General features: G+C 38.8%; 2 protein-coding genes across 6 annotated transcripts in view; both read left to right on the top strand.

Annotated features, from left to right (window-relative positions):
- The window catches only part of LOC117225187 (uncharacterized), a 123763-nt gene extending 117094 nt beyond the window's left edge, over positions 1 to 6669 (top strand). For all 5 annotated transcript variants that reach the window (XM_033478524.2, XM_033478523.2, XM_033478525.2 and 2 more), the window contains 3 exons: positions 593 to 757; positions 2046 to 2303; positions 3867 to 6669. In XM_033478524.2, the coding sequence (XP_033334415.2) occupies positions 593 to 757; positions 2046 to 2303; positions 3867 to 4055 (612 nt within the window). In that variant the 3' untranslated portion in view covers positions 4056 to 6669. The remainder of the gene's footprint in view (positions 1 to 592; positions 758 to 2045; positions 2304 to 3866) is intronic.
- A 3979-nt stretch (positions 6670 to 10648) lies between these two features.
- LOC117225184 (uncharacterized) overlaps positions 10649 to 14745 on the top strand; it is an 82709-nt gene continuing 78612 nt past the window's right edge. The window contains exon 1 of the mRNA XM_076527240.1: positions 10649 to 10893. The gene's annotated coding sequence lies outside the window, so the exon portion shown is untranslated. The remainder of the gene's footprint in view (positions 10894 to 14745) is intronic.

Genomic DNA, 14745 nt, shown 5'->3' with positions numbered 1-14745 from the left:
TAAAGTACCGCCACCAGTACCGTACCAGGTGAACTTCTACCTTATCCAATTTCTGACGGGACACGGGTATTTCCGTAAGTACCTGTTCAGGATGGGGAAGGTGAGTTCACCCGACTGCCTGCTATGTGGCAGCACAGTGTACTTCGCGGTGGATCACACTGGAAATTACTATCGGTGTGATCCTAAAAATCAAGGGCGACTGGGGCCTTGTGGCGCGGTATGTGGAACGCTTGTCATGTCGTAATCGCGAGGAGGATTGTGCGTCCGGGTGGACTGCTGAGGCCTACCAAGGCATTGAAATGTGGGGCGCCCGATAGCACAGCCAGTAGCACAGCCCCGAAGCTGAAGTAATGCTACCGCGATTCGGGCTTCTGGGACTATTTGTGCGAGAGAGGGGGAGGCTTGGGAGGTAGGCCCGAGGACAGAAGTCTTGGACTCGGGGAGTCCCCCACCCCGTACGTAAGAGCATTTCCCCTCCTCCACAAAAAAAAAATAATAATAATAATTCGAATCATTAAATGTTTGAAACTGTTCGTAACGTTTCGTTGTGGCTTTATGTGTTCAGTTTCTATTCATTTATTTATTATTGCAGATGAGAGACGATCGAAGAACATCGATGGAAGGCGAGAGACTCAGCAATAACAGCGGAGGAATAATCGATGGAAGCGGAAGTCGTCCTCTTTCACAGACTTCCAGTGAGATGGACACTCTTGGACCACTGCAACCAGTCAAACATCGCGAAAAGGCAAAACTGCAGGTATCTTAACCTTTTCTTTTTACGTATTCGTTTTCTCGCACAATATGTGAAACAACATAAACCGAATAAATTTAATTTAAACTTACATCGAATCATACTATTCCGAGAAATGAGGGGTTCCTGAGATCATTTGTAAGTAACTTTTTCCTTAGTGAAAATGCAATCCGCGGCTGCGTTTACGAGTTATTAACGAGAAACACTGACCGATAAGAGAAGAAATCAGGCTCGTAACAGCCTATATACGCTACATTCTGAAATGGCCTGATTTTTTTTTTAATGTTAGATTGACTTGTTTTTTCAACTTTTCTATCGGAGATTATGATACAAATTTCAACAATGCGATTTGTAGGTCTCGCTTTTTCATGCATGTTGAAAATTGCATAAAAATCGGCGAAGGTATTATAAAGCTACTGGTGGAAGTTATTAGTCGAAACGTGTGAAAACCTGTGATTTTGACTATCTTGAATTGTTTCTAGCAAATTATAGAGAAAATACCGTAGGAATTTTTAACCAAATACAAACTTTACTCGTGGTAGACTTTATACTAGCAACTGGAATACGACAAGAGAATGTGATTTGAAAAAATTTAATCAACTCGATATATTATTCGGTTTTGACGCATTGAGAAATGTGGAATATATCAGAATTAACGGTCTAAGCGCGAGTCTATCCGATACATACGATGAAATTATACCGTTAGGCTCAGTTTAAATATGGCGGCAGAAATGTGCGTACATAGTCCAGATGTCTAGTTTCCTGGAATTGTATAACCAGTCGCAGTGACTATTTTCCCTAATGAAAGATCTTTTGTACTTGCACATGATTAGACGAAAGGTTAAGGGTCACGAAGAGGATATTAGAAAAAGTCGTTGAAAACGTACGAAAAGTCTCCGTCCGTAACAACGAAGATATTTCTTAATGGAATAAACATGTATACATAATATGCAGTTTTTTCATTTGTGTGCTATCCAGAGTATCATGAAATACTGGTTACTCGGAAGAAAGTGTTTAGACCAGCGATAAAAGGATTTCCGAAACTCGCAGAACTTCTTTTTGTCCGAGCCTATAGCTTTTCAACTTGTGACAACTGATGCGTGCGACATTTTTGCATTACAATTGTAAAAACTCTACACTCGAATCACACCCCTATGCCAGCAGGCTCCCATCGAATCGATCCAATTCTATTTTAACATCACACACATTGCGTAAACTGTCTATAGAAAAGCGGCGATGGCTGACATGTCCAACAAGATTACTATTTAAATTCGATGATTTATAAACTGTGCAGAGGCCACTCACAAGATACCTCCCCATCAAGTCGGAGTTTCTGGACCTGAGGCATCATATCGAAACAGCCGGGCACCAGTTACCTCTAATACACGATGTCACGGTCGATACGACTAGTTGCAGCGGTTACTTATCGAAAATGAGCAAGAAGTTCCATCATTGGAATAAACGATGGTTCGTTTTTGATCGGAAGAGGAAAACCCTGGCATACTATAGCGACAACTCCTCTAAGAAGGCACGAGGAGTGATTTATTTCCAGGTATGATTTTTATTCGTACTGTATCCGTGCAGGACTCGGGGCACAGTGGAAGTCTGTTTATATATGATGGTTTGGAGACCAGCAAATGGTATAATCAGGACGTTCGCATAAGAATTCACCGATTACCCGCTACCGATTACACTCCGCGACAAAGAAAGCACACTAAATAAGTGTATGGACATTACTTTCTCCATTCACTGTGTCAGTGTCACGACGAGTAAGAATGGGCGGGAGGGCCGTCGTGCTTCAGTAATCGGAAGTTTAAAGTAGCATATTGTTTTGATTTTGGTTTTCATAACTTTTTGTAAGATAAATACATAATATGAAAGAATGCAAAAAGAACAGAGTGAATAGAAAGAAGAGAATAAATAGAAAGAAATTAAAAAGAATACAAAGAGTACAAAAAATGCGATACAAAGAATGTCTAAAAAATCATATCATTTCAATATTGTTTAGCTCCATCTTTTACTTCTACAATTATCAGTAAGTGGTTAGGTATTGATTTAAATCATTTTCTAATCAATTCCTATAGTTTCTGCTTAATATTGCATTCTGTTTCTCGTTAGATGTAATCTTTAAATTCCAGAACAGTACGGATTTTCTCCTTACAACACATTTTTACTCGTTTAGCAAAATGTGCTAAGCGATTCTTGATGATCTTTAAATTTTTTACAGTTTCAATTCTTAATGAATTGTAAATAATTTTGCGACTATAATTAAAATTAAATTTAAATTTAATTGAAATCATTATTTCGCTATCGTCGAATTTTTTACCACGACACCAATATTAAATAATACATGTGCAATATTAAATATTTGCTTATGCCTACAGTATAAAGACTTGACATTGGATGGAAAAGATTGAATTTGTAGCTATGGTATTAATTTAGCGCATCATAGTTTCAGATCCTTTCGGAAGGGAAGCAGTAAAGCAGGTTGTAAAAGTGACACGTCTCTTGATGTGTAAGAGGCCAGGTTACTGCGGCCTCCACAATGAATTAAACTATAATGTGAAAAAAATAACTGGGAAAACTATTATACAAAGGTTTCAAAATATCGTTCGATGTTCAGCATGTCGAACGTACGATAATCGCAATCTGGTGACACACAAGATCGCTTCAGAGTAGGAATTCGAAAATCGACTGATCATGGAGAACGCTAGATTCGGCAGAGCAAAAATCATAACGATTATCGCCGCGCTGATGTCGACGGTGGTAGGACCGGGGGGAGTGGGGAGAGCTATTACTTGTACCTACATGCGAATACGTGAACACACAAAAGAACACGGCTACCGAGGTTCTAATATAACGAATTCTTCGGTACACCACGGCTGGCATTGTCTCGCTCGTTAATTGCACGAAATACAATTCCGTGTCAAACAGAAATGAATAAAATTACACAGTTTTTGTCGTAGACTGTACAAATAGCTTTTACGTATAGAGCAAACTTTTATTCACTGAAAAAGATCTTGGATTATGAAAGTTACAATGTCTTCTAAGCTGAACGAAGTCCCTTTCATATTAAGTTTCAAAAAAATTCAAATGTTTGATCGTATTTTTTCAGTCCATTGAAGAAGTATACGTGGACCATATGAACACCGTACGATCGCCGCAACCGTCGCTAACTTTCATCATTAAAACGTCGTCCAGACTTTATCATTTAATGGCTCCGAGTCCAGAAGCTATGCGAGTCTGGGTGGACGTCGTGTTCACAGGTGCCGAGGGATATCACGAATTCGACCACGGCATGTGATGAACTGAATGTTCTCACGCCTCTGGTCAAGATTCCTGTTGCAGGTTCGGCGTCGAAACATGTACCCCGATCCTTTTGTAGCCTGTAGGCTCAGAACTTCAGCTTCGTAATAACTTGAAAACAAGGTCAATTTGGAATAGAAATACAGTGGTCCCGTTTGAAGTTAAACAAGACAAGTCCTTGCGTTTCTACATTGGTGCTGGATAACAGTGTTCTCCGGATGAGTAACCAATAATCGAAAGAACAAAGAACTACTATTTCAAAACACTTGTTTCGATATTTCTGTGAGTGACTTGGGGAATAATGCGTGGTCCTAATTCACAGACCATTAAAATTCTTTAGGCAGCTACAAAATACGCACTGAAGCAATATAATTAATGTATGAAACATAAATGTTCGAAAGAACTTGTCGAATTTTGTACAAGTTCAAGGATAAATGTTTCAAGATGATGACAGCGATGAAGACGACGACGACGACGACGATGATGATGATGATGCAGTCGATCGAATATGTCAAGCAAAGCTTCGATTATTTCTGCCAAGGAGTTTATGTACAAGGGCATTAATTGTATGACATGCGAAAAGTATTATTCATTTGAGTGCAGACTAATCACGACATTACTTTATTCAAACGAAGGGGATCTTATAGGATTTACTGTTTAAAGTTCGTAGACATTTTTAATCTAGTCTTCCAACATAGATACCATGATGAATACTTTCGAGACAAAAGATCCTCGACAATAGTAGACAACGTGTGTTCCGGAGTTAATTAGAGTCAGGCGTCCCTGAAAAACTGTACATAGATCCCATTTCACATTTCTTACGGGATCGACCCTAATTTTCCGACTTCGATTTTAACGGGTTTTGTAAGCTGATAGTATATGTATAAGTCCCTGTTGATATGTGTAAAATATTAGATGTAGATACTCGGTAATTTTAAAAATTACCGATATAAAATTACGGTAATCTTCGAAACGTACTATGAATATAGATGAAAGTATCGTTGTGTATAAGTTGCGTTGGAGAAATGAGTTGTGTCTGACTTGGGAAATCCAAGGTCCCGGGATCGATTCCCGTTTAGTGATATATACTTTTTTTTATTGTAACAGTTTATCGAAACACAAAAAAACTGACACTACGAGTACATAATAAATGCCTGTTTGTTGCACTGACATTTTCTCTTTTTATTTCATCCGGGAAAGCCATTTGATTCACATTAAAAAGTATCTGTCATGGGGAAACTAATTGGGAGGAATATCACGCCTATTGTAGCATTACCTTACAAAGACCCGCTAAAATCGAAGTCGAACAATTGGGGTCCTTCCGTTGTTAGTGCGACTTCTTTAATGTATATTTCGATACCTCGTGATATACCAAGGATTCTACGAAATCTTCCATATCTTTATATTTCCAAAGTAATTTTATGACACACACGTATATATACGTTACTATTAAAAAATATTTGATCATATTCATTAGCGTTGATGTTTCGTTGTCACTAGAAAAATGAAGATTGTTCACGTAACAATATTTTAGTGATCAAATATTTTTAAGTGGTAAACTATCACAATACATGCTATAATACACACATATAATTAATTATTGATCTAATCTTAGCCTTCAGAGAATTAATATTAGACGTTCTTGCATGGATCTTTTACCGCGACAGACTTAATGGAATTCCCACGCAAAATCTGTTAATATGGTGAACTTATTAACCTGTACCATAAGAAAGTGCATTATTGTATTATTAATAACAGACATAGCTTTTTATATGTACGAAACAATTGTTAATATATAAATTACAAATATTATTCAACAGATGTCATTGATCAATTTTAATCACAAATAGAATCATTTCAACTTTAAATAAAGTTTATTAAAACTTTAATTTTGTTGAATTGTAAGCTTGTAATTATTCGTACGAAATGTTAATTGTAAAATTTGATATAATTCGTGAACTTTCAGTCGAGCAACACATAAAATACAGATAACGTAGTATACATTGCTCCATCCTCTATAAGCACGCATTATCAACAATCGTATCAGGAGTTGGGCTGATAGCAAGATGGCCTAGTAGCACCAGGCCAATTAGCTAATGAAACGTTCTAGGCATTTTATGGTTGCATAAAAGTAGAGGAACTATACATAGAAAGGGACTATACTGTATTATTATAATTTGTAACAGACACGTTTGTATAAATAATTACATAAGCATAAAAACTTTTTAATCGATCGTAGTATTTTAGATACATTTATAATATTTATAATCTTATGGCTGCCGAAATTTGACGTTAAGAATTTTTTTGATCGTGTCAATTGTTAATTTTTTAAAATTGTGAAGTTTACGAATACGAAATTACAATGTTAATTTCCAATGAAGGCCATGTATTTTACGATCGGATGTATCTTGCTAGGATTATCCTTATATTATTAAATTAAAATAAATTATAAATTGTATTTCATACCATGCGTATGTATTTTTGGATATATTTACAAAAGATATTAAAGCGCTCTTTATTGATAAACTACTTACCCTATTAACCAATGTATAAATACCTGAATATTCTACAAGTACGTATCTTGTACAATAAAACGAATCTACGAATTTACAGTAATGACTTTTATTAACATGTCTCAAAGTCAATATCTATTGTTAATGCAGTAAATCTATTACAATGAAATAATGTTGCTGTTGAACGATCGCATATGTAGAAAGAATATCGTGTGCTTTTAAGTCTATATATTTGTAACTTTAATTTAAAATTATACATTCAAGATACACTATAGAAACAATCTTTAATTTTCTTTCTACTCTTAACGGTTTTACGTAAAAGATGTATAAAAATTATGTCACCATGTGATTTTACAACTCCGGATCAGTGGAGAACTACTAAAAAAATGGACTCCAAAATTGTCCTTGACTTTGACAATCACGGTTAAAAGGTCATATTTTGTTATTCCAACGTATAGTACTCATCGAGAGGAATTTTTATCACCTTTAAACATCGTTTTTTTATGTAAAAGGTTGAATTGGCACTTATGCTTCGTTTTAAATTTTGAAAATGATATGAAAATATATTGAAAAAAAGAGTTTAAATTTTTATTCATGCATAATTCTCTATCTGCTTGCACTGTATGCCGTTGGACAGTCAGTTCTCGATGCTCGACAACGCCATTTGCATTCGATCTGGCAAAAGTTATTCAAAAATGTATTCGAAACTTTCGAACAAAGATACAAATAAAAGATGAAAATTTTATTCAACGTTAAGAATAAATTCCTGCGGAATAAAACTAGTTATTCGATAATCATGGAATAAAGGTACTTTTTCTATTCGAATCATTAATTAAATAATATTTTAAGTGTGTACAGTAAATTCGACGTAATAGTCTCACAGCTTGGAATCGAAAATAGACAACTTAGACAAACCAGCCGCAAAAATGTTCATCTCGGGCCGCGAGTTTGACATCCCCTGCTCTAGAACGAGCGCCGGGAGCGAGATGCCCCCCCCCCCCCTGCGACGGTCCGGAGGGCTCGGGGCTATTCTGCCCATGCCGGACATTCCTCCAACATGTGTTGAGTCGGGCGTCGCAGTGATAGCATTGCGGCGATGCCTCCTTCCTTATCCTATGCAGGTAACTGTCGAAGCATTCCTGTCCCGTCAGCACCTGCATGATCCTGCACGTGATCCTATTACCCCGGCCTGCCCTCCACCATTCCTCGAACGAGGAGTGAACTGCGAACAGCAGTCCTCCCTCGCCCCTTTTTGCGGCAGTCACCAACCCCAAGCCACCGCTTCCATCTTCGGACCGCCCGCTCTTTAGCGGCGATCCGCTCGGTTGTCATCTCGGCACTCCTCCGATCCGGAGGTGGCGATCACTGTTGAACGTGTCAGCCAGATACGCTGCCTCTAAATCGAATGACAGCAGGCCCGATATCAGCATCACCTTCACCGTCGGTAAGGCGAGGTACCCCTGTACAATCTGCAGCGCCACCTTGCGCTCGAGACAACCCAGGATGGTGAATGGACCGCCCCTCCGGTATACGCCCAGACCGCGCGCCCATACAGGGGCCCCACAATGGGATAATCCCCGCACCACCCCCGCGAACAGACGACGCGCTCGTCCACCCGGCGCCCCCAAGTTCGGGAGAACACAACCGAGCGCGGCGATTGTCCTTTCCACCCGAGGCGTCAGTAGGCCGAAATGTCAGCCGAAACTTTACGCGCCGTCCAAGATCAGGCCGAGATACCTGAAACCCCTCCCCACCATAACGCGACCCACCCCAAAATCAAATACGCACCGGGGAGGTATCCGCGACTGACCTCTGCCATGGAACCATATAGCCTCCGACTTGCTCACAGACACCTCTAGGCCCAATGCCTCGATCGCCCCTATGGTCCGGCCCGGCCGTGACACTTGTAATCAAATTATGGAATCTCAGAATCAATATGAGAATATAACATTATACAATAATAAACACTGGTTGATTTACAGCCTTAGCGCTGCGCATGTGTATTATTGGTAATAAATTACGTGCACTTATTAAAGCAGCGAGGGTAACCGTTACTGCTCGAAACTGCTCGAGACTGCTTGATACTGCTCGAAATTACTCGAGACTGTTCGAGGCTTCTTGAGACTTCTCGAGACAGCTAGACCGCTCGAGACTACTCGAGACTGCTAGATTACTCGAGACGACTCGAGACTGCTAGAGACTGTGCGAGACTGCTCAAGACTTGTCAAGAATGTACGAGACAGCTAGACTTTTCAAGACTGCTCGAGGCTACTCGAGAAAGCACGAGACTGCTTGACACTACTCGAGAAAGCACGAGACTGCTCGACACTACTCGAGAGTGCTCGAGATAGCTCGAGACTGCACGAAACTGCTCGAACCTTCTCGATACTGTTCGAGACTACTAGTGAGTGCTCGTGACTGTTAGACTGCTCGAGACTGCCGCAGACTGCTAGACTGCTCGAGACAGCTCGAAACTGCTTAAGGCTGCTCTTCGAAACTGCTCGGGTCTGCTCGAAACTGTTCGAACCTGCTCGTAGCTGCTCGAGGCTCTTCACTGCATAGATTCAATAAATCTCCTGCGCCTGTTAGCTGGTATCGATTTCCATGATTCTTGTACAAAAGCGTTTAATCGTTCAATTTTGTATATGTTTATCTATATCAATCCACAACATTTTCATAGGATTTAAGTCCGGGGAATGTGTTGGTCTGTTCACTACACGCATGTTATTGTCATTCAAAAAGTGATCATTATCCGCTTGGTAGATCCATTTTTTGGCGACTTTTAAAAATACAAGAATACGTTTTCAATGTGTAATATTTTGCTTGACAAAGACTTGGCTGTAATTCTGATTTTTGTAACATGACGTATGAAAATAAGAATTCGCATGTAGATCCGCAGTTTAGTGAATGTAAATGCATTAGCCCTCGCTCAAACATAATTAACTTGCCAGTAACGGAAAGTATGTTCTGCCTGCAATTATTATTTTGTTAACCTTATCGAAACCACGGAAACGTGTCCTTGATAAATGATGTTAAGGTCGCGGTCATTGAAGGAGGGTTCTTTGGACAGAATTTTTATCAGTTATTTGAATAAAAGCAGTTCTAATCCCTTACTTATTCTTTGAAATGGTCGCTAAACGAAACTTCAACTGTATTCTTCGTGGTTCAATGTTCTGTGTATCAACTTTTACTACGTTTACTCACTGTTATCTAGTTATTATATGTATACTTCCTGTGATTCAACAATAGATTTATATCTTTTGTGTACGTCGTTTGCGATAAGAAATACAAGGAATAATTGAATTCTCGGATACAAGAACGGACTGAAGACACTCGAGTCCTTCTTACGTAAAATGTACAAATCGATTTTTCATTCCATTCTAAATATATCTCGCTAATTTTATTGCGATAATAAAATCTTTAAAATTGGCGAAGTTACGGAAAATTTTATTTCGATGTGCGACGTTCACGAATAAGGTTGATCGTCGTGTTTCGTACCGCTGCGTCTGACAAACACGAATCTTTGGTAATGGTCCATCTGTTTGATCAAGTAAGCATCTTCTAGTATCTTTTTGTGCATTGCGAACGAAAATTTGTGCTAAAATTCGGAGAAATAGAGTCATCTAGTTCAGGCTACATTGGTGAATAAGTTTCACGAAGATCTACAAAATCTGATCGAAGGTAACTTCGTCAAGAGTATACGTGAAAAGGTAATTATAGTAAAAGGCGAAGAACTCAAGCGATGTCATATGAAAAATTAAGTGGATAGATTGCAAATAAGAAGACTTTTAATCCAGTCCTTACATGTTGTCCCAACATGTGTTACATTAATATCCATTCTGCATGACAGAAAGAATTGTATGTTCAACCAAAAAATTACAAAAGTTTCGGTGGGTATAGGTAGGCCATTAATTAACATAGAAATACAGTGGGACCGGAGCGGGTTAGAGAGGGAGAAAGAGAGGGAGAGAGAGAGAGAGAGAGAGAGAGAGAGAGAGAGAGAGAGGAAAGGATCTGGGTGAAGGAGAGAAAGAGAAAGAGAAGGTAGGAATCGAGGCTGTCGGTGAAGGCGCAACGAGTGGCACGTTCAGTCGTCCGGACCCGCTCGGTCGGTCTAAACAGACGGTATCCGATGGTATTCTCCGTGATCGCGGTGACTCTGTCAGGTCTTCGATCGTGTAAATATTTCTCTTTTTAATTGTGTATTTCACCTGGAAACAATCCGCACGAGTAGGAAGGATACGGAATTAGAAACGAGATCTCGAGGATGAGTCAGTGATATCACTGTTAAATGCATCGACTTCTCCCGAGGATAGGCATCAGGTGAGTTAGAGGAACTTATTATGCTTATCGGAACAACGTGCTTCTAACGAGCTTCGCGACGATAACGTTCGTACCTTGTACCGCGCTGATTAGCGGTACGCGGCCGGGTCGGATTCGCGAATACTAGTAAATTTCTGAAAAAAGAAAGAATACTGTTTACATTTTGTTCAAGATTACAGTCTCGCCTGTGGTGATAACGATAAGGCGATGCTAAGCATCTGGATTCAGACAGCTGTTTAAATGTATTTCCAATCGCGCGTTTGCGTTTGCCGCTAACAGTGAGATCGAAGTATTCGATTCCTTTGACAGAACTTATTGTAACTGTGTTTCTTAATCGGTCTCGCGATCGCGTTGCGGTCATGCTCTATAGTCACCGCTAATTTGTTTCCTCGATCAAGGCGAACATTGTTCTGTGACGTACGTGTTAAAATAATCTCATAGGAATTTCATTCTCTCGCTTGTGCTCTGTGAATCGCTGCTCGCGGTTCTCTCGTCGTAAATGTCTTTAGCCGGGTCTCACAAAAGGGAAACCATGGGAACCGCCGCGTAATCATATTATTCATAATTAATGAGAACACTTTACGATGGTTCCGAGACGCCACCTTAATCATGTGAACGATAAATTACCACGAATTCGAATTCGGCGATGCCGAGCTTAAAGCTAATCCGTTCTCTTTTTCTCTTTCTCTCCTTCTCTCTCGCGCCTTCTTTTTCTTTCACGTGTTTACTGTTATCCTCGGATAAGTATGAAACTCGCGGTACCTGGACCATTTGCATGATAAATAATTAACATAGAACATGAAGCAATTACTTGTATCCTGAAATGGGCTCGTCACGAGTGACTGGATAACATTATACATGATTTCTTATGCCTAAGAAATCAGATTCACAGTTTTTTTTTCTAATAAACACAGCTACTTTGCAACACCAATCGAACGTATTAATGTCGTTATCGATTCGTATGACACATTCCGTTATATCTGTTTGCAACATAAGAGTTTCGACTCGTTTTCGAAAGTGAAACGATTTTCCGCGTAAATGATTTACGCGATAAATATAACACTAATGGAAAGAAATTGCCAATCCGATAGCGATACGAGTGTTTTTCCTGAAAACATATATGTACTGATCTCATCGTTGTGACTAATCCAACGCTTCGGCAAGTATCAAGATCATATTTACATCGAACGAAGATGAAAGAATTTCTACGGTTATTTTCGTGCGCTCCATGAAAAGATTTTATTTTTTCACCAAGGAGTCATACTATAGATAGTTGTGCGAACGAATTTTGAAACAAGGCGTTTATAAGTGATTCGTCAGCGATAAATAAAGAATTATGAAATTATCGGGAAAGCTGTCAAGATGGAGGAAAACGACTGGATGTAATTATGTAGAATTCAATCAACTGGCTGAGAGAGCCATATTCGAAGAGCTTATTTGAAGAACCGTGCAGCTACTGTTAAGCCAGTCCCTCCTTTTTCACCTCTTCAGCTGTAGCAGCGTGGTCTCGACCAAGGGGACACTGTAAATTCTAACTCTCTGTAGTGTTACATTCCTAAGATGATTTAGGTGTGCCCCGCGGTTCCCCGCGGTTCTACTCCGAGTCGACATCTCGATAGAAGTCGATGCTTTTGCTCGTTAACGACTCAACACAGAGCTCTCTCTCTCTCTCTCCCTCCCTCTCTCTCTCTCTCTCTCTCTCTCTCTCTCTCTCTCTCTCTCTGTTTGTTTCTTAATATTTCATTGTGGTCTAGCGAGAACCCGCCAGTTTCGTATCGTAAACATTATTGTTTCTTACTTTCAAGATTATACTTTCAAACTAATACGATAATTTAACAAAATACACAGAACTCTCGGTCAAACGGTATTTCGACCAAAGGGGTTAAGAAACGCCTACTAAAATTTTAATGCAACACTACTTTTACCAAACGAGGCAGTAGACTCCTTTCGCAATTTTATTTCATCACTATTTCCACCGAGGGAGTCCAGAGGACACCTTTCAAAATTTTAATTCAACCCTGTTTCTATCAGAAAGGTCAAAGGTCATCTTTCAAAATTTTAACTCAACACTATTTTTATCAAATGAAACACACAACAGACACCTTTCACAATTTTAATTCAACGATACTTCAACTAAGGAAATCAAAAAACACCTTTTAACGTTTTAATTCAACAGTATGTTTACAAAATTGGTTCTAAAATATTCTTTTCTCTAGAATTTTATACGTTTGTCGGTACGAACTCTAAATTGGATATGAATGACGCATCTTTACAATGATTGTTAATATCTGAGACATATTAAGTGAATGGGTGAAAGAAATACGAAAAAGCCCGAGTCATAAATGTTTTAAATTGCGAAAATTCTTTCGTTTTATAAAGTGTCGATTAAAAAATATAGCAAGTTTCGTTGGTAGTTTCGTAAGTGAATTAAAATTATTTGAGCTGTTTTTATAGACATTTTGTTGATCGCAGAAAAGCCTACGTCATTTATAAGAATTTGTAATCGAATAATTCAAAATAAATTGACACGATGAATTGTACATACTAAAGAAATACGAATCTTCACAAGAAGTTAATTACGTTAGATATGTGTAAATCTCTCCATCGGCAATCTCAATTGTCATTGTTAGTTGTATACGCTATTTTGCACCTTCCGATTCGCCTATTTGTAATAACTACGTGAAATTAAAATATTTTTTATTCCGTAATAATACAGTACGTATGTTGTACGTAAGTATGGTGAATATGATGTACGTAAGCATGACGAACATGACTTGGAAAATGATTTGCGTTACTCGCAAGACAAATCTTAGTTATCGTATTCCACCATTTGCATGTTAAAAATAATGTTATTGAAGCCGGAAAAAGCCGCAAAGACAGTGTAAAATATTGACAGGAGTAGTAACAACGTTAACATGGTATTGTTCGCACCTACGTATGAAATTCTTGTCGGCATTGCCAATCAAAAATGATGCAAAACAATAGTTTCGTAACTATTTTGGTTTTTAAGTCGAAAAAGAAATAAAATCCTAAGTGCTTCCTATTAAATAATTAGCGATGCCTGTGTCGTCAGTGCTATAACAAAAACAGAACCCTAGCACCAAACAGGTTTTTATAATCTTCGCATAAAATAACACGACCTTCAACAATCATTTGCCAAATACACTGCAGAGCAAAGAGATCTGTTATCGGAAAATGTGTACGGTTTCGCAACACCAGTGTAAATTTTTCACACCGGTGCGAATGAATGTAAATATAAGCTGTTGTGTACATTGTCAAGTATACACACGTACGTATATATTTTCCGTAACGTCGCGTGACTCTGGGACGATTAGATGCTCGCTTGTGAAATCGTGGACACAAGGCACTGAATTAATGAAAAAGAGCTATAACGCTTTACTTATTAAAAATTTTATAGATAAGTTTCACCTTGTTCCATTGAACTTTCTAGAAGTATGTATTGTCAATTATTTCTCAATTAATTTACTAACTTCATACTTATTTCTGTCTTACAATGCTGTCGTGGCAAAACGAAAAATCTTCTTGGCCAATCTGACACAGTAATGTCCGTTTAATGTTTGCCATTTTGGGTCTGCATTGCGAACATTATCTGACAAGGTATGTAGGTGTTTCGGTTGTTATCTCTCCTCCGTTCGCTCGCTTCTCGAGTGCCTGGAAGACCAGAGTGAGAAAAGTTGAATACGAGTGAAATAGAGAGAAAGAGAGAGCTGGTGGGGATAATGTACAGTATTCCCTTGTTAACATCCCGTTTTGATTTCCAACATCCCATGGTGCATCCAATAGTACTCTTCATAGGCGCTGGCTACGAAACGTCACCAACTCAACACGGAA

Source organism: Megalopta genalis, chromosome 17, assembly GCF_051020955.1.
Source record: "Megalopta genalis isolate 19385.01 chromosome 17, iyMegGena1_principal, whole genome shotgun sequence".
NCBI classification, from domain to species: Eukaryota; Metazoa; Arthropoda; class Insecta; order Hymenoptera; family Halictidae; genus Megalopta; species Megalopta genalis.
The sequence above is the reverse complement of the archived record's forward strand: the minus strand, read 5'-3'. Positions and strand labels throughout refer to the sequence as shown.